This window comes from Lynx rufus, unplaced genomic scaffold (genome assembly GCF_022079265.1).
Source record: "Lynx rufus isolate CCGP_SWC_20201006 ecotype Redwood Valley unplaced genomic scaffold, mLynRuf1.p SCAF_4, whole genome shotgun sequence".
NCBI classification, from domain to species: domain Eukaryota; kingdom Metazoa; phylum Chordata; class Mammalia; order Carnivora; family Felidae; genus Lynx; species Lynx rufus.
The window spans coordinates 24,359,431-24,385,074 of record NW_025814856.1 but is presented as its reverse complement, the minus strand read 5'-3'; the positions used below and the strand labels follow the sequence as shown (position 1 = coordinate 24,385,074).

The 25,644-nt window shown below is 41.6% G+C and overlaps 1 protein-coding gene across 2 annotated transcripts in view; it reads left to right on the top strand.

The window, feature by feature from the left end:
- Positions 1-25,644, top strand: part of ARHGEF3 (Rho guanine nucleotide exchange factor 3) — a 179,742-nt gene that overhangs the window by 124,842 nt on the left and 29,256 nt on the right. For both annotated transcript variants that reach the window (XM_047094551.1, XM_047094553.1), the window contains one exon: positions 11,072-11,179. In XM_047094551.1, the coding sequence (XP_046950507.1) occupies positions 11,072-11,179 (108 nt within the window). The remainder of the gene's footprint in view (positions 1-11,071; positions 11,180-25,644) is intronic.

Sequence of the window (25,644 nt, the reverse complement as noted above, 5' to 3'; positions counted from 1 at the left end):
TGAGCATCTGGCCTGGTCTGCCTCAAGAAAGTAAAAGTTTTGCTTGACGTTCGGAAGGCAGATGTGGAATCAGGGACCGCAGAGAGAGCTAAATATTTGGCTTCCTCTTTCTCTGAAGGTCCATAGTGCCATGTCTGGGCATGACCAAAATGAGTTTCAGGCGATGGGTTGGCGTTTGCTAAAAGGAACTTAACTGGGGTGTGGGTGTGCATTTCTCCTCTGCCCAAGGTTAATAGTAACATCCTGTGTAAGAGAATTTGAATGTGGTCTTCTACTAAACTCCAATATTTTAGGGCTATTTATTAGATGTGTTTAATCTTGGGCCAATTTAACCAGTAGCAGACTAATAAAATAACAAATTTGGGCTTGCTGCCAGGACAAATGTTGACTTACCCTTATAATGTTGACTGAAACGAATATCTTTGAAAGTAATTGAGGAGTGAAACGTTTGCCAAAAATACAGTGTCTGAAACAGTGGTTCTGTTTTATTTTACTGGCACTGCTAAGAGATTACGTTCGTAACCTAGGCTGCCGCCCGCTTCAGCTCTCAGAGTCCCATATTTTACTGAATTATTGCCCAAGGTTCATTTCTTTTTTTCATCCCATCACCGTCATTCAGCAAAAATGAATTTCCCCGAGGCAGACAAGCAGGGCCAGTTATTCTCCAATGCAGGGGCACAGATTCAATGGTAACCAGAAGAGTAAAGATAATAAGTTGCTTGAGGTCTGCCCTCAGAAACAAAATGGTTTGCCCTGAACATTAGCCCTCTCAGAGTTTGTAGTAAAATTAATTGCTTCTGCTGGCTGAAATCCATCTCCCTCACCCCACACCACCCCTTCCCTTGGTCATTTTAGTTTATGCGCACATTAGGGAACTACAGCATTTTGCCAGCATGTGTTGTAGACTTGAAGGAAGCAGGGAGGCCTGGAGGAAACGAAGCCGGGCTGACCACAGAAGTTATCATAAAGTGTGATTTCTTTCTATGCTCATTTTTTATTTGCTTTTTATGGGAGACTGTGTTTGGAGGAGGGATGGAGCAGGCTTTCAGAGGCTCATGCCAGCATTGTTTCAGCTTAGTCACATGGCCTCCTGATGCCTCCCCCTTCATCAAGGCTTCCCAAAAGCAACCACCTCACAGGCAGACTTTGGCCAGATGCCGTAGGTGCTAACTGGCGTGGGCAGAGAAGACTTGATGTTCAGAGAATAAATAGAATCTCTCCAAGCTTCGTGTGTTCAGTTTTATGGCCCCGAGAGCTGATGGTTTAATTTGTGGATTTGCATAGACCATCTTGTGACATCTCCGTCATCTGCTGGTTAGCGTTTCCATGAGAGGAGGCTGGAGAAATTGTTGGAATCACAACATAGCAAATCCAATACCCTGTCTGCAGCTTGGCCATGAGACCCAACTAACTCAGAGTGGTCTGGTTTATTTATCCAGACTTTCCTGACTCTTCCTTAGCAAGCAAAAATACAAAAACAAAAATAAAAATAAGTGAACAAAACCCACACAACTTTTTTTTTTTTTTTTAAAGAAATTGAGATGTTTTTCTTAAAGCATCTGATATGGAGAAAGTTGGGCCATTTCATCAAAGAGGAAATCAGATTTCCCTTGGATGCACAGGGCAGGGCAACAAGACTGCAGGAGAGAATAAGCACAAGGGTGTGGCCCCCGTCTTTGAGATTAGCTGAGACAAAGTATCAAGGACCCCTTCAGGGCGCTGTTCCTGGTGGTTTGTCAAAGTCCACAAAGTCTGTAGCCCTTTTGTTGAAACCACTGATAAAAATCTCTAAAGGAAAATTGTAGTTCTGAGTGTGAAGACCTTTTGCTCACCTTGTGGGTTAAAACCAATAATTTTGAAATGCATTTGGCCTAATCAATGAAGCCAGGTTTCCGTTGGAATTTGGGCCTCATTATTTGCCTTTCAACTTCTGGTAACAGATGACACCAGGTCAATTAGCTCTGTGCCAGGGAAAAGAGCAGAGAAAAAAAAATTAATGGAAATTTTGGAGTTGAAACCATTATTTCATTATTGTCTTTTTCTATTTCAAAAAAAAAAAAAAAAAAAAAACAAAGATGAAGAGTCAGTTGCAGACTCCAAAGAAGCTCCCTTTCATGTTCCTATAGCCCTGGTCCTCCTGCTCAAACAGCTCTCTGAAGGCCTCCTCGTTGCTGCCTCCGCGCCCTGCATGGCCCTGTGGTCCACTGTGCCCTGCCTGCTGATCATCTGCCCCTCTCTTTGCCCGCCCCAGCCAACATTGACTCTCTTGGGTACTTTGCCTGGATCAGCCTCTGGTTCTCCCTGCTGAGCCAGGAAACATCTCCCCCCGACCCCCACCAAGGGTGACACATGTACACTTCAGTGAGGCCAATTTTGCAAATGCTGGGTAAGCAGTCACAGAGTTAGATTTAAAAGGATGCGTGTAGTCACAATGTATCTCTTCCAACCTATGTATTAATTACAAAGGGAATAGTAACTTTACTGGGAGAAATCCTGCAGACAACACCTGTATTAGTTTCCTAGGGCATCTGCCACAAAGTGCCACTAACTGGGTGGCTTAGAACAACAAAATTATTTCTCACTGTTCTGGAGACCAGAAGCCTGAAATCAAGGTATTGGCAGGGCCATGGTCCCTCTGAAACCTGCAGGGGAATCCTTTCTTGCCTCTTCCTAGCTTATGGTATTTGCTGTCAGTCCTTGGTGTGCTTTGGCTTATAGGTGCATCACTCTATGTATGTACCTCCATGTTACATTGTACACTCTATGGATGCCGCCTCCATCGTTACATTGCCTTCTCCTTGTATGTCTTTAAATTTCCCTTCTAGAAGGACACCAGTGATTGGATTTAGGACATACTCTAATCTAGTATGAAGTCATCCTAACTGATTATATCTGCAAAGTTCCTATTTCCAAATAAGGTCACCTTCACAGGTTTGGGGGTAGAACCTCCACATATTTTTTAGGGGTATACAGTTCAAGCCATGACACCACCTTAGCCAAATGGTCAAGGTTACCATCACCAGCAATAAGATAATGTTACCCTGATATAATGTACCAAAAAGGACACATCACTTCTGATGTGTTCTTGCCAAAAATGCATAATCTTAATTTAATCGTGAGAAAACATCAGACAGATCTAAACTGAGAGATATTTAGCAAAATAATCGACCAGTACTCTTCAAAAGTGTCAATGTCATGAAAGACAGACCAAGGAACTGTCACAGATTAGAGGAAACTGTAGATATATGACAGTGAAGTATAAATGTGAGATTCTGGACTGGATCCTGAAACAGAAAAGTGGCATTAGTGGGAAGGCTGATGAAATTCTAGTAAATCCTTTAATAGTTTAGTTAATATTATTGTAACAGTGTTAACATCTTAGATTTGATATATGTGCCATGGTTATGTAAGATGTTAACTTCAGGTAAGGGGGGTACAGAGTACACGGAACATTCTGTACTATTCTTGCAACTCTTCTATAAATCCAAAATTATTTCATGATCAGTTTCTTTAAAAAAGAGAATGCATACACTGGGTGATTAGATAAATTCACCTGTTCTTAGTGGCAAGGGGGAAGGGGAGGAGAAATAATCTAGTAAAAACATACCAATTTGTGAGTTCGATTTTAGGCTGTGTTCATGGAAAGCTTGCTTTTCACAAGGCACTGTGCTTTGCACTCATTATCATTGTCTTTTGGAATAGTGTAGCTATTGGAATATTGTAGCTTTTTGGAATAGTGTAGCTGAGGTGTGTGGTCTGAGATAGGATCCACATCTTGCTTCTGCCACCTGAGATAGGTGACCTGTGTAAGTACTTATGCTCATGGAACCTCAGCTTACTCATCTATAAAATGAGAATAATGGTATTAGTTCTCTCACTGGATGTTCTGAAGATGCCATGAGCAAATCCATGTAAACCTGACACAGATTATAAGCTTTTACAGAATTAAATGATAGCTCTTACCCACAATTCTCACTACTGCATTATAGGAGAATTCTTTCCTTATTCTTCAGTTGAAGAAACTGTGGGTAGGTAACTTGCTCAAGGTCACGCAGCTAGAATGTATGATAGCCAGACATAGATAGATGGATGGATGGATGGATAGATAGATAGATAGATAGATAGATAGATAGATAGATTTTTTTAATGTGGTTCATTTTCAATCATTTAGTTAGAAAAACATTATCTAGAAGGAGAACCTGCAGGAATATCTTGTCTTTGAGGGACAAGGTACAACGCAGGCTGTCTGGTCCCCCAAAGGGGAGGAGTGGAGCCACCTGAAGGAAAGCTAGGACTTGGAGGGGGCACAGGCAAGAGTAAAAGAATTGGCCAGCAAGTCAGTGAGAAACCCTGAAAGGGTGGGGAGGCCTTGGCAATAGGAGGTGTCAAAATAAGTGAGAACACCATAATATTTGTGGTGGCTTAGAAGTTTTGAAGGGTGAGAATCTTGGGCATAAACCATAAGACAGCATGAGCCAGCCTTTGGTCCTAAGGATGGGGGTGGTAAAGTCAAGCAGTCAGGTAGTCATGAGTTTACATTTATTTGGCTGGAGAGAGGCAGAGTAGGAGGGACGATCTAACAAGGATGGGAGGTCTTTGCCTTCTTAGTAGAAGATGGTGCTATTGTAGAAATGGAGAGAAAAATATACATTGGGAGGCAGAATTGGGAAAAGGAAAGCATACTCACAGATTAAAATAAATCCAACAGAACAGAGGTCTCCTCTCCCTGGGCAGTCCAACCTTGAATGGCTCCTATTTTCTCTGTATGTTTCTACATCTGATTTGAACTCTACCAGACTGTTTTATGTCATGGAGTCTGGCGATTGGCAGCCTGTTGATAGCTTTCTTAATGAGAGCAAATAAAACACCAGTCAGTAGCATGAAGCAGACTTCAGGGAGTCTGGTGGCTGGGTCGGTGCCTCTCCATCAGTTTGCTCATCTTTAAGTTCGAATGTTTCAAGGTAGCTCTCTCAGCCTTTGATTTCCCAGCTACATGGACCCTTCCCTATTATGGCCTATGTTAGTTGAAAATTACTGAAATTCAGTAGTGGGTTTTTTTTTTTCATTTTACCAAGTTTCTTCTAATTATGTTCAATTTTAGATAATGTCTTAGCATCTGACTCTTTCAGTATCCTTTGTCACTAGGCCCTCACTAACGTCTGAAGTACAGATCTTTGATGGCATCTGTCTGCTCACTGATACATTTGCAAAATGGTTCTCTGTCCATTAAAATAAGCCTTTGTGGGGCGCCTGGGTGGCGCAGTCGGTTAAGCGTCCGACTTCAGCCAGGTCACGATCTCGCGGTCCGTGAGTTCGAGCCCCGCGTCAGGCTCTGGGCTGATGGCTCAGAGCCTGGAGCCTGTTTCCGATTCTGTGTCTCCCTCTCTCTCTGCCCCTCCCCCGTTCATGCTCTGTCTCTCTCTGTCCCAAAAATAAATAAACGTTGAAAAAAAAATTAAAAAAAAAAATAAAATAAACCTTTGTATCATCTAGCATTTTTACTGCGTACCACAGGCAGGACTGCATACTGCATCCCCCGTGCCCAGCCCCCAGCTTTGACAATTACCAACCTGTGATCAGCTTTGTTTCCTACACAACCCCACTCTCTATCCCTGTGTTACAGTGAAGCAGATCCCAGGCAACCTATCATTTTATTTGTCCCTTATTTGTAACCATCAATGGTCAGGGAAAGTTTGTGTCATGTTTGGGCTGATTTATTTGGAAAGTTAAGACAATAAAATGTAGTGGGATAGGGTTTACTCACATAAAAGATAAGTCAGATATATCTCGTGCTTACCAGGGGAGGACCCTGCTTAGCTAGCTACAGAAAGAATAAGCAAACCAAGCCTGTGCCCTCTCCAGAGCTTGATGATTATCTAAGTGTGCCTTGGGAGGGTGCTGTACCTGGGAGTCCTTGGGCATGTTACAGTAGAAAAGCTGAGGCTAAGGACCACTGACCCAGGAGCCAGCAGTTGTGTTGAGCAGTGGTCTGAAAACTATGGCCCACAAGCCAAATATAGCCTACTTCCTCTGGCATGTTACAGTAGAAAAGCTGAGGCTGAGGACCACTGACCCAGGAGCCAGCAGTTGTGTTGAGCAGTGGTCTGCAAACTGTGGCCCACAAGCCAAATATAGCCTACTTCCTCTGGTCTTCCTTAGAAAAGAATGGCTTCTATTTTTTTTTTTTTAATTTTTTTTTCAACGTTTATTTATTTTTGGGACAGAGAGAGACAGAGCATGAACGGGGGAGGGGCAGAGAGAGAGGGAGACACAGAATCGGAAACAGGCTCTAGGCTCCGAGCCATCAGCCCGGAGCCTGACGCTCGGAGCCTGACGCTCGGAGCCTGGCGCGGGGCTCGAACTCACGGACCACGAGATCGTGACCTGGCCGAAGTCGGACGCTTAACCGACTGCGCCACCAGGCGCCCCAAGAATGGCTTCTATTTTTAATGGTTGAAAAAAGCAAAAGAATAATATTTTGTGACATGTAAAAACTATATGGAATTCAAATTTTAATCTCTAAATAAAGGTTTAAAGGAACATAGTCACATTCATTTATTTGCATACTGTTTAAGACTGATGGCAGAGATGAGTAATCATGACAGAGGCTAGATGCCCACAAAGCCTAAAATATTTACCATCTGGCCCCTTATACTAAGCTGTAAGGCATTGGCTCTGAAGCCAACCTGCTAGGTTTAAATCCTGGCCACCTTTTTTCAGTGACTTTAAGCACATTGCTCATCTTTTGCCTCATAATCGTAGCTACCTTTCAGGGCTATTAGGAGGAATAAACTAGTAGATATCTATAAAGCATTAAGGGGAGTCCCTGCAATAAATATGAGACTGTTGTTGTTGTTGTTGTTGTTGTTGTTGTTATTTCATAATGCTAGGACTTCTCAATCAGTCTGAAATTATAACTTCCTGTTTAACGTAAGGATGATGAAAGCCTCCTAGAGGGGTACTGGGTGGATTAAACATGACTCTTGGGTGTGCAGTTCCCAGCACGCCTTCTGTCACACAGATGGAGCCCTGCCTAAGGCTTCCCTGGTATTTTCAAACATTTGAAAGACTTTTCTGAGTCCATTAACTTATGGGCGAAAGCATCTGCTAGCACAGTCGATTCTCATCAGGTGTAGAACAAGCAAGAGCAGTAGAGTGGTCAGTCCTTTCTCACCCTCTTGGGCTGAGTTTGTGGCTAAGTGAAGGTAGTCTCAGGGCAGCTACAAACATGATAAGGAAGACCCTTCTGTTGCTCCCCAACCCTACCCTAGCTGCAAAAATGAAGTACAGGGAGAATGAGTGATGGTTTGCTATATGCCATGTCTATTAGAATGGAATCATTTTTGAAGGAATAAAAAGTTGTGCTGGATCATATTGATATGATAGGCACTTTCTTACATGCATATAATCTGCTTTGGTTTTTACCTATTGGGAGATAAGAATGAGGAGACTTCCCTGTCTTCCCTAGGGAAGGAATATGAAAATCTATTTAATAAAATCTCACATTAAAAATGAAATGTCATTGGGTGCTTTATTCCCTTTGTTTGTATTTCAAGCACAAGAGATGTTTTATTTTATTTTTTTTTCAATATATGAAGTTTATTGTCAAATTGGTTTTCATACAGCACCCAGTGCTCATCCCAAAAGGTGCCCTCCTCAATACCCATCACCCACCCTCCCCTCCCTCCCACCCCCCATCAACCCTCAGTTTGTTCTCAGTTTTTAAGAGTCTCTGATGCTTTGGCTCCACAAGAGATGTTTTAAATTGCTGTGCTAATTCATTTACGAAAATATGTGATCTCCATGCTTCTTTCTTCATTGTCTCCTTTCCTTCCCACCACCTCTCCCTTCTTTTTTTCCCTTTCCTTGTCCTCTGGAAAGATAAAGAGAGAACATTTGATAAAGGTCAGTATTCATTCATTATGAAAATTCACAGCAAACTTAGCATGGAGTTGAACTCTTTCTCCTTGATAAAGGGTATCTCTCTCATGCTGTCAGCAAACACAATTCATAATGATGAAATCTTCATAATAACCACATCAGAATCAAGAATTACCCTAGTGTACCCACTGTCTCAGCTTGTAATCAATAATATACAGGTGGTCCTAGCTGGTGCAATAAGACGAGAAAAACAAACAAACAAAAAAACCCTGTAAGACCTAGAAAAAATGAAGCAAACTTTTTTATTCAGAAAATACTGCCAACACACAATACTCAATGCCTACACACAATATTCAATGCCTTTTTCTGGTTTGTTTTTTTTTTTAACCTTTTTAGTGAGATGCCCTCCTTCTCTGTCTTAAAACTGCATGGTGGGGGTAGTGTCCACACTTGAAACAGATATCTTGTTTCTGGGCTTAGCACTGACCTTGCCCAGCTTGGTCTGGCAGCTGAGTTGTCTCTGCAGGTTGTATTCTGTCATCTCTTTGTAAAGCCCGAAAGCATCCTTGGAATTGCATTTGCTGGTTTTCAGTAGAGCTATTTACCTAGAATCTGGAAACATTTTCCCTGAGGGCTCTTTTTAGATAGCAGTAAAATGCAGCTGGAGACATACTGAGTAAATGGAAAAGAAAAATCAAATTAGGCCAAGAATTTTTTTAATCTCCTATTCTCACTGAAGCCCTCAAGGAGAAACCATAATTCATACTTTGCTCATGTGGGTCAGGCATAAAGCCTCCTCAATAGATCCAATAACCTGCAAGTGTTCTGGTTTTAAAATTGTACCTGCCTGCTTTGCTACATCAGAGCCCTAAATCAGGCAGCAACAGTTTCTGGTTCAATTGTTCGTTACTCGGGAATGTCAGATTGCCAGAGAGCAGCCTGATATTTACTTCCAAATGGCTAATGCCTTAGGAAAGGAGTTTTAATTACAATATCATGTAGCCGTGCGGCATACAGCCTGCAGAGTGGCTGGCATTTGCAGTGTGCATGTATCTCCTAACTGCGTAGGAAACGCCCATCGACTGGGTCATATGAAATGGACAGCAAAGTCAGCAAAACCTTAGAAAAGATGATACATACAGCAAGGGGAACAGAACTGAACCTTCCCCCATCCCACCAAGCGTGCAATGCTCCCTGCCCCTTTTTAAAGCGGGAGAACCCAATTGGCGTTTGCCCTTCAGCTTTCCCATTCTGATACAGAATCTGTGATCCAGCACCTTTAGCCATTAAAAATCTGGCGATGAGTCTCCAGGCTCAGAGGTGCCTGCAGGATCATCTGAGACCAAGTCCTGCTGCCCTGTGAAATCCCTCACCTCCTCGTTTGCTGCAATGCAGTTTGTGCCACCAAAGGTGGTGATATTACAACTCTGGCATTTCCAGCCCGAAGCAGGAGTTTATACAGAGAAATTCAGGGGATGCTCAAGAGGGTGTGTGTGTGTGTGTGTGTGTGTGTGTGTGTGTGTGTGTGTGGATTTAGTTTGCTGATGATGCAGCTGTGACGTAAAAAATATTTTAAAAATCCTTCTCTGGGCACAGATGCTCAGAAGCCAGGCCCTGGACAGGAAGCATCCTGAAGGACACTGTCACCTGGAAGCAGAAGGGCTATTGGATCTTTTTCTTCAGCCCTTAAACAATAGTAAACGTGATTCCCTCATATTGAGAGATTCATCCTTTGCATTTTGGAACTGAGCCTTCCCAGTGTTCAGAGAGTTTCCTACTGTCTGTTCAGCTTAGCATGCCAGAAAGCTGGAGAGGTCCCCGGCAGCCCTGATTCATTCTCTGTCTTGGAAAAGTATTTCACTGCTTCAAGAAATAATGAAGTGAATCCTGGCAGCATCGTGGAATTATTTTGCACTTTTTTTTTCTTTGGTCTTTTAATTATTTTTCTACTTAAATGCCCAAAAGGTTGGGTCTGTTTCCAAGGGGGCTTCTGATACCTGAGATCAGCAAAGGCACAAAATGACATGAGAGTTTCTCGGCAAAATTCCAAATTCAGGCAAGATTTTTCCAAGCACCTACTATGTTCAAAACACCCTGCAGGGATGCCCTGGAGAATCTGAAGTTCTGGTTTAACCCTCGAAACTTTGAAAGCAATGGCTGAAAAAGAAAGATGAGCATCTTGAGGCTCCCTCTGGAAATGGTTGAGGTTCGCTACAACAATTGGCAAGTTTGGCTTTTTCCATCAAAATTTGGTGTCTTCATGTGCTGTCCGGCATCTACTGCAGGTCAGATGGAGCTTAGGAAGGCAAGGGTAACTGTTCTCTTTGTCTTTGTAAAATGTTTTGTCTGTCATGTCCTTCTTTCTCACAGCTTGTCGTTTTTATGTAATTCTCATCTGCAAAGTCACTGAGATGGGTAGGCTCCCTCTCACCCATCTGCTTGGTTTGGGGTAACTTTGCAGATTTGCAAGTTTTATTTTGCATGTTTTATGTGGAGGTGATTTTCAAAACGTGACTATATGAATTATAAAAACCGATGCCCATGGTGTAGTTTTCTCTCTGTACATTTTCTTTTGCTGGTTGTTTTTATAAGTATTCATATGTGCATTTCAAATATACTGTAGGTACAAAGATGCTTTTTAAAAGGCCTAGTAATAGAAGAAATTCCTTAAAAAAATTTTTTTTAATTTAGTGAACTAAAAAATCAAACATTTCTTGTGCTTTAGAAAAGCCATTGCATAAAAGAAATTTGGAGAGCAGCTTCAGGCAAGGTAGGAAAAACATTTTTAAAAAGATGAAACCAGAAGCATCAAAATACAACTGCCTGACAAGGTCATTAGATGGGAAATTTGAGGCAGCTTTTCTCTACAGGAAGCATTGGGGGAAATGATTCTGAGTGGAAGCTTCTGAATTAAAAAGCTGTCAGATATTGGGTGTGAGGAGTAAGGGGCAGACCCTGTCCATTTGCTGTCTGCTCAGAGGCCGCTTTTGTTGATGTCCCCCTGCCATTTCCCCTTTCTTGGCTCCTGAGCCAGGTCACCTCCACACAGCTGGAGAGAGATGGGACACTGTTTACATTCCACAGACTGTGTGCAGCCAGAGTGGATTGGGACAGGAGTGTGTGTGGTGGAGTTATGTCGTCTGTAATCAACCTTGACATTTTCCTTTCTTTTTTTTTTTTAACCCTGTAGGAGCCTAGTAATAAACGGGTCAAACCCCTTTCCAGAGTCACATCGCTAGCAAACCTCATCCCACCCGTGAAGGCCACACCGTTAAAACGCTTCAGCCAAACCCTGCAGGTAAGAAGGACACGGTGGGCTTGTGTTTGCAGAAAACCATTTGTGCAGGAGGGGACATTCCTGTCCTACCCAGAACCTCCCCTTAGATCTGAATCAGTGCTTATTTCAACAGAAGGGAGCAAGTAAGGGAACTTAAAAGGAAGAAAGATTTGTTTTCAAATTGTAAACTGGGGTCAGATGGAGTCCTTTGAGGGCTGACTTGAGGAGTCAGGTCTTTCCTCCGAGTCCTGTACCCCATCCATATGCACACTCACAGGTTTTGTCCTAAAATCTCTAAGAAAACTAGACCTGAGCTGGAGGGTAGGAGAGCCTAGTGCTTAGACTATAGCTTGGGGAGAAAAATTCAGCCCACTCCCTGTTTTCTTATGGTACACAAGCTAAGAATAGTTTTTCCTTTTAAAATGACTGGAGCGAAAGTCAAAAGAGGAATAATATTACATGACACTAGAAAATCATATGAAATTCAAATTCAGTGTCCGTAAGTAGATTTATTGGAAAACAGACATGCCTAAATATTTATGTATTGTCTATAGTTGCTTTTGCATTGCAATGGCACAGTCGGGGAGTTGTGGCAGGGACCATATTGCACACAAGGCCCAAAATATTTACCATCTGGCCCCTGTGCAGAAAATGTTTGCTGATTCCATGCTTAGCACAAAGGCCCTGGAGGCTTAGCACAGTACCTCAGTTCTGACCGTGGCTCTGTCACTCAGAGACTTTGTTACCTTGGGCAGGTGACATAACATCTCTAGATCTTGCTTTTATTCCTAATGGGTAAATTGGAGATGATGCCACCAGCTTCTTTAGAATAGAATCATTGTAAATATTTATAAGATAGTACACTTAAAGTCCTTGGTATTTAGGGACACCTAGGTGGCTCAGTTGGTTAAGCATACAACTTTGGCTCAGGTCATGGTCTCACGGTTTGTGAGTTCAAGCCCTGCATTGGGTTCTGTGCTGACAGCTCACAGCCTGGAGCCTGCTTCCAATTCTGTTTCCCTCTCTCTCTCTGCCCCTCCCCTGCTCACACACACGCTCTTGCGCTCTCTCTCTCTCTCTCTCTCTCTCAAAAAGTAAAATAAAAAATAAACATTAAAAAAAATTAAAGTCCCTAGTATTTATAAGATAGTGCATTTAAAGGGCTATTTTGCTAACAAAACTATACTAAGCCCTTTGGTAGCAATCACTAATTTACTAATTACTTGGCTAAGTAGTAGACATTAGCTACTATAATGATTCTTTGGTAAACAAGTGGCTATAGTTGTTCTTAAACTCCCAATAAAGTTTATCTTTTAAGGTGAAAACTGAGATTTTCTAAGGCCTGGGACCAAATCTGATAATCATAAAAATCCTAAAACCAACAAAAGTCATGCCATGAAAAGGCTTACCTTGCTTAGCTGAGTAGTCTTGAGTCTGCCATTTCTTACTTGTCCTGAATACTTTTGCTTAGCCATATTTTTATCTTGGCTTTCCAAGTTATTAAGAAAATTGTGGACCAGAACCCAAGGCATATCCTATGTTGTGAAAATCTATGATTCAAGAACTGTTTTAGGTCTCCCTCACCCCTTCCTGCCATTGCTTCTGCACCGTTCAGCCAACATGTCATGATTCTGCATAGCCCAAGCTGTTCTTGCCATTTCCCTGTGGATGCTGTCCTTATTCAGTGCTTATTTCCTGCCCTGTCCATGCCCCTGTTAGCTCTCCTCAGTTTCTCCTGAATGAATGCCTTATCACCTAATTAGCTATAGGTTTGTCTCTATTTCTCTCGGTGCTTGGGCCTCTGGGCCCTTGGTTATCCCCTGATCCCCTTTGTGGGAGAATAGAGAAGAAAAAAAAAATAAGGTCATCTAGGGGAGCCAGATGAAGGGCTTTGAAGCTAGTGAAGAAAAATGTGTTTACCTTCTCTCCCCCATGACCAGTCCCTGAGCCCTCTGGCCAAGTTCATCACAGGCTTCCCCTGGAAGATTCATCACCGCCCTAGTCCTGCACATCTGGTCTTTCGCTGAGTTCTGCTTTTTGAAAATTCTTTAGTCTGTCTACTGCCATTTCACCCTTTCCTTTCCATCCAAGTGGCTGGGGCTCAAGTTCGCTCTCTAATTATTTCCTCCCTTGATTACGAGACCTCCATGTTGCCAGCCATCTCTTCCCATTGGCCCCCCTTGGACAGTCAGACCTCTTCCCTGGGAAGGTCCTCACTCACACTGTAAGCATTGAGTGGGCCCTCATCAAGCACAAAGCTCTACATCCTGCCCTCATGTTGCTTACATCCTGGACAGAGTTCCTTCTAGTAGATTTATGGCCATATTTGTCCCTCAAGTTGTGTTTTGTTTGGCTGTGTAGTGTTTACAGCTAACTTATAAGAATCCAAACAATCCATATAAGAATTTGGAGTTCTGGCTTCTTTTAAAGAATTGAAAGGCTTGGCAGTGCTGGTCCTGTGTTGCCACATGGCAATAATGAGCTAGACCTGGGTAGCTAGCCAACTGTCACCTACAGATGTCCCCACATCTCCCAATTATCCTTCCAACACCAACCCCTTGATTCACTAGCATCACTTTGCCTGGCCTATAGACTCCATGTTTGTGCTCCTATCTAGAATATAGTTTGGTCTATGCCTCCCACCACAGCCCAGGCCTGACTGCATGTTGCTATAAGATCCTCTATTGTCATACCTTCAAAATCTTTCCTTTGGCTTCCCGGGCAACCTTTATTCCTCTTCTCCCACCTCTGCCCTACATGGATACTGCACAGGGAACACTTCAGGAAATATCTGATCACCTTGAAAATTTGCATTGACCTAGAGAACTGGGACAGAAAGAAATCAAGCCATGTCTGAAATCCAACACACTGAGGCCAAACAAGGATGAGAAAGCCAGACCTGAGGGAGGAATCTGACATGTGGAAATTGGTTTCTAAAACCTCAAAGAATTTTTTTGGCAAAATAATTTTTTAATTTACTTTTTTCAAATATCATGATAAATAGCTAGCTCCAGGCTCCATTTATGGGACAGAAACAACCTGGCAGAAGCAGAACTGTTATTCACAGTGATTACACACATGGACACAGAGAGAACTTGAGCATTGTCCTTCTGTTGTGAGTGTGTCCTTGGAGCGGGGAGGGGTCAGTGAATAGAAATATGCCCCTGAGTCTGTGAGCAGAGTTAGACAGCCATGTTTACAAGACGATCTGCAAAGCATAGAGAATGCTGTCTTGCCCCCCACATATCTCCCTGTTGGTCACCTTGGTGCATACAGTACATGTTTTGCAGAATTATTTCCAGTCCTTGCATCCCAGTAATTGCTCCGTGACTTTACTGCTTCCCTCTCCAGCTAAACTGGGATAGGGTGCTAATGTGGCCTGAAGAACAGGGAAGAGGAAGAGGCGGGGGGGAGGAGGCCCCAAAGGAGTACTCAGTAGGCCAACTTCGCATCCTCTTCCATTTTGTGTGCAGGCGTCTTGATGCACATTCTAAAAGGGGAGGAACAGAGAGCAAGGAGAGTGGCATAGGGGCTGCCCCAAACCTCTCAGCATTCATTCCTTACTCACAGGCATGTATTAATGTATTCCTCTTCTCCTTCCAGAAACAACTTGAGACTGTAACTGAGCAGCTTGGTTCTCTGTCACAGTATCCCTTGTCCGTGGCACCTGGCCTCATAGAGACATATATATCCCTTTTAGTGTCCAGTTATGTCTGAGGTTGGGTTCCTTGTATTATAGGAGAAGAGATGACTTAGGGCCGAACACCCAAACACAATCCTTTCATCAATAATGGAACACTTGGCAGTCCTTCCTCTGGCTCCCCAGGAGACCACAGGTTAGCCCAGAAGGATATCAGGACAGCCCGGAGCTGGTACCCTTTTCCAAAAAGGTTAAAACCCCGACCACAAATGTGAGTGGCTCTGGCAGCAACAGTTCGACAAGACACTGCAGGACTTGTTCTCTCTTGCCTCCCCTGTGCCCCAGATGGACGGGGGGCTCGGGCCTCAACACAAAGACAGCGTTTGTGGAGGTTGAAGAGGGACAGCCGTCTGCCTGGCCTTCCGTCTGTGTCTGACTGGGAAGTTACTGCTGCTGATAGACTAGAGCACAGATGTCTGCATCCCTCTTGGCCTAAAAATCTCCTTGCTGGTCTGCTGGGGAAGAACATGCCAGCCCAGCGCTAAAGGGGCCTGCGTGCGCCCCTCCTGCTTAGTGAGGACAGTGAGCGCTGCTCAGGCAGGCGGGGGCGGGTGGCTGAGCCGTGCCTGCCGCCGGCTCCACACAGCTGCTAGACGCATTTGAGCTGGGTCCAGTGCGTGTTGTGGAATGCTGTGTTCACAACGCTGTGGTTGAGACCTACGTTCTCTCTGAACATGAGCTTCATTTCTTTTCCATTATAAGAGTATATATGCTCATTGTGGAAAAATACAAAAAAGGGGAAAGAGAAAAGATTCCACTCCAAACAGCCCCTGTTAATATCTTAATAATTTCCTTCCAGTGTTATTCTAGGTATATTCACATACCTTACATACCCTGAGCCTCATTTGTTGTTAGTCACAGTGTACCCAGCATTATCTTTGTGTGATCTGTTCACTCTTGGATTGACCTCTTCTGTGGGGGACTGTGCGTGGTTGGTTTCTCTAGGGTTTCTATGGGTCTTGGCCTAACATAGTTCCAAGCTATACAGATAGGGGTAGAAAGGTTTCCTCTTCATCATTGTTACAGCCTCTTGGGGGAATTGTACCTTTCATTAAAGTTCAATAACTATCTTGATTTCTTCTAATACTTCTGGTCTTGAGTTATGTCTTTTTTTTGTTTTGTTTTGTTTTGTTTTGTTGTTTTTGCATTTTGCCTGCAGAATCTCTTTCTTCCATCTCTTTTATTTGCATCCCCCTCTTTGTCATTTAGCTGGATCAGAATTTTGTTATGGCTTCAGGGAAGTAATATATCACAGTTATGCTTGGAAAATGTGATCTTAATGGTCCAAGTATATATTATTCCAGTGTCTTGATGTGTCTTGTTTTACATAGCCATTCTCCTATTAATGGATATTTAGGCTGTGAATATTTTTAAATTATCAAATAACCTGTATTGAATGTCTTTTGAGGGCTTTTGTCGTATTTCTTTTGAAGTACCTTCTAATTGTGCTTTCTTTTCTGATTATATAACATCTTTTTTAAATTGAAAAATACAGAGAAACACAGAAAAGGGAGTAAAGTTCACTTATAATCCCATCTCCCCATCACTAAAAAAAACTTATATTAACATTTTGGCACACACTCAGACAGTCTTTTAGTATATACCTGCACGTGTTTTTTTAAAAAAACAAAATAATAATCATACTGTATATACTATTTTCTAACATGTTTTTGTCTTAACAGTATAAAATAACCTTACAGTATGAAAATACATTTTCGTGTCATTAAATATTTTTCAGACTCAATTCTTAATGAATTCATACAGTATTTCATCAAAAAGATATACCAGGTGTTGATTCACTCTTCTGTTGAACATTTAAGTTGTTTCCATTTTTCTACCATCATAGATGGCACTGTTTTAAACATCCGGATCGCAAATCTTATATGTGTCTCTATTTCTTCCTTTCCTTACATAATATTCCCCAAAGTGGAATTCTGGTAAAAAAAAAAAAAAAATGTGAAGTCAGGGCATCTGATATCACTGGAGTCAGGCCTCTCTTCCTGATGTATACCTGTCTTGGGTGGAATTACTCCTCTGTGCATCCTGGTTCTAGACTCATAGTCACATTTGTCCCTCTCTTTTGTCAGTTTTTCTATTTTTCTATGACATCTTCACAAGATGGCCCTTCCCAGGGGTCCCATGGCTTTCCATGCAGACCAAGTTTGTCTCTTACTTTTCTTTGTATGCCTAGCACTACACGTTACTTAGGGTGTGCTCAGAAATTAGCAGTTACTATTATCACTGCATTTATTACTAGAATAGTTGGCCATTGCTTTTCCTTGGGGCTCTCCAGGAGGTGGCAGTGGGTGCTCATGTAGTAATGTTATATAATAACTGGGCTATTTCACAATAGAATATCAGCCCCTCTCCCACTTCTATCCTCTCAGGGAAGAGTGTTGTGGCTTAGGAAGGGTTTTTGGTAACCACATTCCCCGGCCCTTAGATCTAAAAAGTATTTTATTTCACCCAGATGCAGCAGAAAATGGGATATATTAGTGTTCTCCATCATTCATTATCTCTACTGTGTTGTTTATTATGCTCTAGACTTGTTGGGGGAGGTCATCAGTATGCAAAAGGAGACAGGGCTCTCGAGAAGGATAAAATCTGGTTACAGTTGTCTAAGATATATCAGCAAGTTATAAAAAAGGAAATTCCAAACCATTGTATCCCAACTAATAATACACACCCACGATAATGTATGGTTAGAAAAAAGCTAGGAACATCATCAAATTCTTATAGTGGTTATCTCTCAGGAACGCAAGTATAAGAGATGTTGACATTTCCTTTGTTTTCTGTTTTATGTTATCCTTTTTCTCCTATTACATAAGAATTAGAAATCAGTAGAGAATGAATAAGCAGTCTGGGTCTATTGAGTTTTGTTTGTTACGTTATGTATCTCTATCATGCATGAATTCTTTAAATAATTGTATATTATCTTTGCAATCAGATAAAAATGGGTAAGATTTTAAAACCTTGTGTGATAAAATATACTAGAGAGAGAACTAGTAATGGACAGGTTGGGAAGAGAGGGGGGCAGGTAAAGGAAGTCTGCCTGGAAAGGGTGCAAGGATTTGTGTTGGGCCTGGAATGACTCAGAGCTGAGAGGGAGAAAGGAAGGAGGGCATTTCAGGTTTGAGGAAGGAGTGGGAGAAGAGTGGTGCCATCTAACTATGAGAAAGAAGTAGAGTACCCCAATACATGTGCTTAATTCCATGTATTCAAAACCATGATTTTCCTCTCCAAAGACCTCAAACTTAGTCTCTTGGTCCGAGGTCATACACTTTCTTTAATTGACAAAAAGTCTTTGGTCCTAAGTTATTTAGCAGATATGGAAACAAGCTTGGTGTGTGTGTGTGTGTGTGTGTGTGTGTGTGTGTGTGTGTGTGTTGGAGGAAGCAACCAGAAATCATACTGCCTTGCAGTCTGGATGCTAAGAAATGACCGTATTCCACATCAACAGGAGTTCCTTACTTCCTGTTGGTCTTTACTATTCCTGGAGTGATAGTTAGACCACTATTCTAGTTGACTATTGTAATCTAAAGCTTGTCATTTTTTATTTAGCAATAACAACTTCCAGTAGTTGAGTATTTACAATGAGACAGGTTCTGTGCAAAGTACTTTACATTCGTGGCTTCATTTCACCTTTTCCATAATGATGCAAGGTGGGATTTACCACCACTCATAGGGGAGGAACCTGAAGGTTGAGAAATGTGTTCTAAGTAACACGGCGTGTAAGTGCTGTCTCCGGGATCCTGTACGGTTTCCCCAGTGGCTCTCATGTAGTCAGCTTCGGCAAAAAGTCAGCTTGGTCATAATAAAGCCTGTAGTTTGCCAGGATCTAAAAATAATGGCCAGACTTTTGGTCTGGAGCATCACACCTCAGTGTTGCTACTTACTGTTTGTTTGTCTATGTGGCAGGGAGAGTCATCATTTCCATTTCAGCTTGTGGAATATTGTATCATTAACATTATTGTGCAAAAGCTGTTTTATGGTGTCTAATGAAGAGGTTGAGCTGCTCCCCCAAGTCTCTGGAAGGCTTCCTAATTTTTAGTTTGCACTGAGAAAATTGTACAATATTTTCCCCACACCTGAACCGAATATTTTCTCCAGCTTTTCATTAATTCTACTTAGAATCTCTCTCAGCTACAGAGTGACTTCTTGCACTGAGTCTATGGGGTTCAATATATTTTTTTTATTGTGAGTTGATTGGGTGCCTTCTTATCATGTTTTTAACGTGCATTAATCTGAACCAAATCCAAATATGATTTTATGTTTATAGCACCACTTCAAACTCCGTGTTCATGGTCTTGCACATTTGTTTACTGATTTTGTTTTTTCTTAGTTCATATCTCTTATTGAAAACCTCAAAAATAAATGTAGAGAAGTATGGAGATGAAAATTTAAACGATCCATAGCCCACCATTTAGGGGCAACATCTATTAACATGTTGTTTTTTTAAATAGAGATCTTCCTTTTCTTACTTAACTCTACATGTGAGACTTTCCCATTATCACTAAGCTTTTCTTAAAAGAATGTTTTTAACAAATATATAATATTCCATTTTATGGTTGCATTGTAATTTATTTAATTATTCCCCATTGATCACTTTAGGCTGATTCCGTATATTTTGCTTTTATGGGCAACACTGTGCTGCTTTTCTCCTCCTATCAGTCATCCTAATGGAGGTCCCCCAAGGAGCCATTTGGTCCAAGTAATTCAAGGATGTGTCTGATGTTTGCTAATGAGTGAAAACACATAAACCAGTACTAATGGTGGCAGTGCAGCCAATGGTATAATAACAGTGATAGATAACATCCATTGCCTACTGCTCACCTACCAGGTGCTTGGCTAAGCCCTTGACGTATTTCATCTTACCTAATCCTCACTGCAACTTTGTGAGGTACTCATTACTATGCCCTTTTACAGATAAGGAAACTGTGATCCAGAGAGATTAACTTTCTCAAGGTCCCTCAGCTCTTAAGTTGACTTGAAGCCATGTCTATTTTACTCCAAAGCCTGTGTTCTTAACATAAAGCCATGTTTTATAGTCAAAAGACTAGACTCTGTTCCTATTCCAACACTTACCTTGGGCCCAGTCACTAAATCCCCTGGTACTCAGATTTCTCATCTATTAAAAAAGGCAAGGGGCGCCTGGGTGGCTTGGTCGGTTAAGTGTCGGACTTCGGCTCAGGTCACGATCTCACGGTCCGTGAGTTCAAGCCCCACGTCGGGCTCTGTGCTGACAGCTCAGAGCCTGGAGCCTGTTTCAGATTCTGTGTCTCCCTCTCTGTCTGCCCCTCCCCTGTTCATGCTCTGTCTCTCTCTGTCTCAAAAATAAATAAACGTTAAAAAAAAAAAAAGGGCAAAAATGCAAGGATCTGTCCAGTTGCCTCTCCCAAGACTAGCGTGAGGCTCAAAAGTAATGGAAGCCCCAGAACTGAGAAGTTTTATTTCTCAATTTAAGTTAATTGCTCTAATAAAGCCTTAAATGAGAGACTCCTCCAGGATGCTCTTCAAGAACATTTTCGGATCCCATCCATAACTACTGTACATTGTAGTAGCAACATACAAACCTGTTTTCCTCTGACAGTCCCACCCTAACCTCCAATGTTTAGTAATAAAAACCATCTGCTACAAAATATCAATGCTAAATACAGAGAATTTCCCTAGCTTGAACTCTCTTTATTGGAGCATGTTATCTTTAGCTATAGAGACCTTCTGTTTTTGGAAAAGGGCGAGGGAGCACCCTGCTGAACAGGCGACAGTAACAAATCAAATCTGTTCCATCATGCCTCACCTGCTGAGTTTACATTTCCTCTGACACATGTAAAGGGTCCCTCTTTTCCCACCTGACAGACAGTCCCCATTGCACCCATAGCATCTTTTCCACATACCCAGCTCAGGCATAAACATGAGCACCCATTTCCTAAATCTGCATTATCTGTGCTTCTAATGGCTATTGTTATTTTAGCTGCCAGTAATTATGAGCTTTAGGTTTTTGACTGGTTTGCTAAGCTGGATTCCCTCGTGGAAATTGTTACTTGTCCTGGAACATTTTTTTTCATTTCCCACTCCCAGAGGAATCTATGTATGTGTTTCTGTTTTTATGCTATCCATCCCAATTCTGGGTCTCCTAGTCACCATGGACTGGTGTTTTTCACTCCCAGGGACATTCAGCAGTGAAGGTGTTTTGATTGTCACAATTGGGGTGAGTGCACTTCTGGCATCTAAGGGTTACAGATAGGATATTGCTAAACATCCTGCAAGATACAAGACAACCCCTCACAACAAAGAATTTTCTGGTCCAAAATGTAACTGGTGGTGAGGTTTACAATCCCTGTCAGTAGCCTGAAAGTCATTTATTTGGGCACATGCACCCCACCACACTCTGAAACTTACCTTAGGGGAAGAGGATAGGATATTGGTTAAAATTGGTGGCAGGGGCATGGGCGGGGACAAGGGGACTCAAATAGACCAGACCTGTATAGTCATTCTGAGTTCACCACTGACGTGGGTATAAATTCTAGAGCATCATTCATTAGCTGTATGACCTTCAGGGAAGTGTTACCCTTTCTGAGCCTCTGGTTTCTTCATCTGTAAAACAGGAGTAGCAATCCTTACTTGTTGGCTATACAAGGCTCTAAAGCTGCCCTCACTGTGCCCAGCACATACAAACATGCCATTTGTTCAGTAAGCAAAATTGTTGAGATCCTACCATGTGCGTGCCAGTTGCTGAAAAGTCCATCAATGAACAGAATAGATAGATATCCTTGCCTTCAAGGAGATTACCTAAAATGGGAGGAAACAGACATGTCTGAAACAAACCAGGGCACAGCACATGGTGAAAATAGAGAAAAGTAAAGCAGGAGGAGGGGGAAAGGCATTGGAAGGGACATGGCTGTTTTCCTCTTTCAAGAGGCATCCTCTTCTTTGGGACTTTTCTCCTGTGTAGTCACATGTTCCTCCTCCAGCTCCAATCCTCTCCTCTAATTGTGCCCAGTTGTACTGAGGACTGATAGAGGTGCAGGTCATGGTGCGTGGTCTTGACCACCCACCCATGGCTTGGGCCTAGTTGGCTGTGGGCTGGCCAGCTGCTGACCACACACCTGACCAGCACTCTTTATTGCTTCTTTGGGATTCTTCTTTTCAACATCCTCCCCCTAAATGGAGTTAAAAATATCAAAATGTTTCTTTTAATCCAGCCTGACTAAAGGTGTGTATCTGAAGTTTGATTGGTCAAAGAGTCACTCAGTAATTATTCCTAAAAGTGAGTAAATGCATTCCCTCTCTTTAACTAGATTTAAAATCTTAGAAGGCCAGGGCCCATATCATTGAAACCTCCCCACAATGCATGATTTGCATGTAAGTAGCAGGTACACAGCCCTCAAGGTAGAAAGAGCTCAGGTTGTGGACTGAGGTAGATCTGGTTTTGAATCCTGCCTGAACAAGTACCTTAGCCCCTTTGAGCCTCAGTTTCCTCATCAGTAAAATGGGAATAAACCTCTACCTTGTGGGTGGCTATGAGGATGGGAGAGAATTCATCAGAATTGTTAAACATGGGCAGGCACAGAAAGAGTGATATATGTGAATTTTACCCAGTCTCTTCCCCCTTTGTTCCTAAGCCCAGCAATCACTGAGGAAACACAAAACAAAGAATTCTTAACAATAGAGCTCAAGTAATACAGCTCACCTCTCTCTTTTCCCCCCAAACTGCAAAGGAAGAAAATCTCCAACTCTCTGGGAAATTTTTCAAGAAATACGTGAAAATGTGCTCAGTCTTACATTCAAAACATGAAACTGAAGTTAAGGTATACAGTTGACCCTTGAACAATGCAGGGGTTAGGGACACCAATATCTCCCACATTCCACAGAGAGTTGAAAATCCATATATAACTTTTGATCCCCTAAAACTTAACTACTTTATAGCCCACTGTTGACTGGAAGCCTTACCAATGACCTAAAAGCCAATTAGCACATATTTTGTATGTTATATGTATTCTGTACTGTATCCTCACAATAAAGTAAGCTAGGAAAGAAAATGTTATTAAAATAATAAGAGAGAAAAAATACATTTACAGTACTGGACTGTATTTATCAAAAAAAATCGTGTAAGTGGACCCTCAAAGTTCAAACCCATGTTGTGTAAGCATCAACTGTGGTTGTTTTCTCTATTAGATTGATAATAATATCCTGTTGATAAGAGTATGGAAAAAGGTAATTCATATACCTTTCTGGGGACAATAAAATTGAAACAGGCTGTTTAGAGGTCAATTTGACTGTGCATATCAAATGTTAAAATGTTGATATTTCTTAAACCAAGGAATTCTACTTCAGGAATTTGCTTTACAAAAATAGCAGCACTGATGTTCACTGAAGCACTTTTTGTAATAGCCAAACACTGGAAACGATTTTAATGTCCATCAGTTGGCAGTTGATTAAATCCATGTGGTCCATCTGGACCATGGGATACTAACTCTGCACCCATTAAAAAGAGTGATTTTGGAATGATGGAAATGTTTTGGAACTACATGGAGGTGGTGTTTGTACAGCATTGTGAATGTACTAAAGACCACTGAATTGTTCACAAAAATGGCTAATTTGTGTTATGTGATTTTCACCCCCCTAAATTATTTTTTTTTTTGAATAATGAGTCTTATATACCAACATGGAGAGACATATTGTTGAGTAAAAAGAGAAAACATTCTGGTTTTTTGTGATTGTTGGCAAATACATTTAAGAGGTTTGGAAAGATCTAGAACAAACTTAGTAGCAGTTACTTCCGGAAAGTAGACTTGGGAAAATGAGGGGATTTGTACTTAATTTATATACTTCTGTAATGTATGAAAATTTAAAGTTAGTGTAAGTTCCTTGCAAACTGGCAGTGGGGAGGGGGAATTTGAAGTTGGGTCAGGGGTTGAAACTGTTACAAAGTGGGCGGTTGATTCAAGTGAAAGTGGAAAATGTCTTTCATTTTGAATCTTATTTTTGTGTTTTCCTCTCTTTCTGCTCTTTAATTCCTACCCCAGCTATAATCAGAAGCGAAAACTGAGATCAGTGAGTAACCTGATGACTCACTTTGCTTGTTTTGACCTTTCCCTGCCTGTGGCTAATTGATTCTGAGTAGTGAGGATCTGCAAGCATTAGTCTGGTCACTGTTTATAAGGGCCTGTTTTCAAGAGATCACAAGGATTTGCAAGATACCTTTAGTGAACTGCGTATTTGGTGCAAGTCCTTTCTTGACCAGCATAGGGCTGGTCCAGTGATCATGAGCTCACTAATGAGCCCAGGGGCTGATGGATGCCTGTGCCAGCCTGAGGAACTCATGTTGCTACTTGCAAACAGCTAGCTTCCTGCTTCTAAAAGGTTGTGGTAATACCTTGAAGCCCCTTAGAAGTTTCTTTTTACATTTTTCATTTATTCATTTTTTTCTTGAATTACAAAAAAAATTTATAAACTAGAATAAAAATCACCTATAATGTCATCAGGCAAAAAAAAAAAAAAAGAATTTTGTGGTGTTCCTTTTATATCTTAGCTCTTGTGCTTTTTTACATAATTACAAACAGTAGTCATGTACAGGTTTTAGTTCTGATTTTAACTTACATAGAAGGGATTTTTAGCTGTTAAAATTATCTCAGAACTGTCTAATTGGCTAGATAATATACTGTCAAGCAGATGAATTATAACTTATTTAACAATACCCTTACGTTGAATAGCTCTCATAAAATTTACTTTCTTAAATTTTATTGTTGAATCTCAAAATATTTGGAAGCTAGAATATCTTAGTGATGACAGCATATATGCCACAATCAAAATCAGTTCTTGCCCTCAGGAAGTTTTTAGGTCAGAGCAGGTGACCGGGAAGTATAACAAAATGTGATCATTGCTGCGTCAGAGATGTGCCCAGATTGCCCTGGGAAAGAGTGGGACAACATTGGTAAAGGCTTTCTTAAGGGAAGAGTTTGAGTTATATCCTGAGGACACTTAGGAGTTGGCCAGCTAGTAAATGGAAGAAAAACATTCTCAGAAAAGAAGACTGTTTGAAGGATGCACAGAGGGATGGCAGAACATGATTCATTTAGGAAATGGCAGATTGCCCAGTAGGGCTGGAGAATAGAGGACTCACGGGTGAGTGGCAGGAGGTGAATCTAGATATATAGAATGTGGTTAGATTACAAGAGGCTTTCTATGCCAAACTGAGGAACTTCTCACTGAAGGCCATAGACATGTGGCCACAGCCTTGCCTTGCTAATTGAGAACGTGGTTTTGAGTGCAGAAACACCTCATTGCTTTGGCAAAGTTTAAGTGTGTTGAAATCTTCTATGATGAAGGCTGAAGATGGTGCACTTAGCTTTCTTCTTAATCATTTGTATTTGTCATGAGAAGGCACTCTGACAGCATGTTTCAGCCACAAGGGTGAACTTTGGGTAGTTAGAACACCCTGAAGTCTACTAGAACCTCTTTGGAAAATAAAGTATGTCAGGGCAGGCATCATTTGCTGTCAAGATAGTATTTAGTATGTATATTTATTGGTACTTTTCAAGTTGACAGAATCCCAACTGAGATTAATGTAAACAGAAGGGGGAATGTATTAGCCCCTTAATCTAAAAGTGACCCTTAAAAAAAATAATAAATAAATAAATAAATAAATAAATAAATAAATAAATAAATAAATAAAAGTGACCCTTAATGGCTTCATGCACAGTGGGATCCAGAGGTTTAAACAGTGTGGGTAAAGCTTGTGCCCTCCCTCCATCAGTCTCTCTCTCTCTCTCTCTCTCTCTTTCCT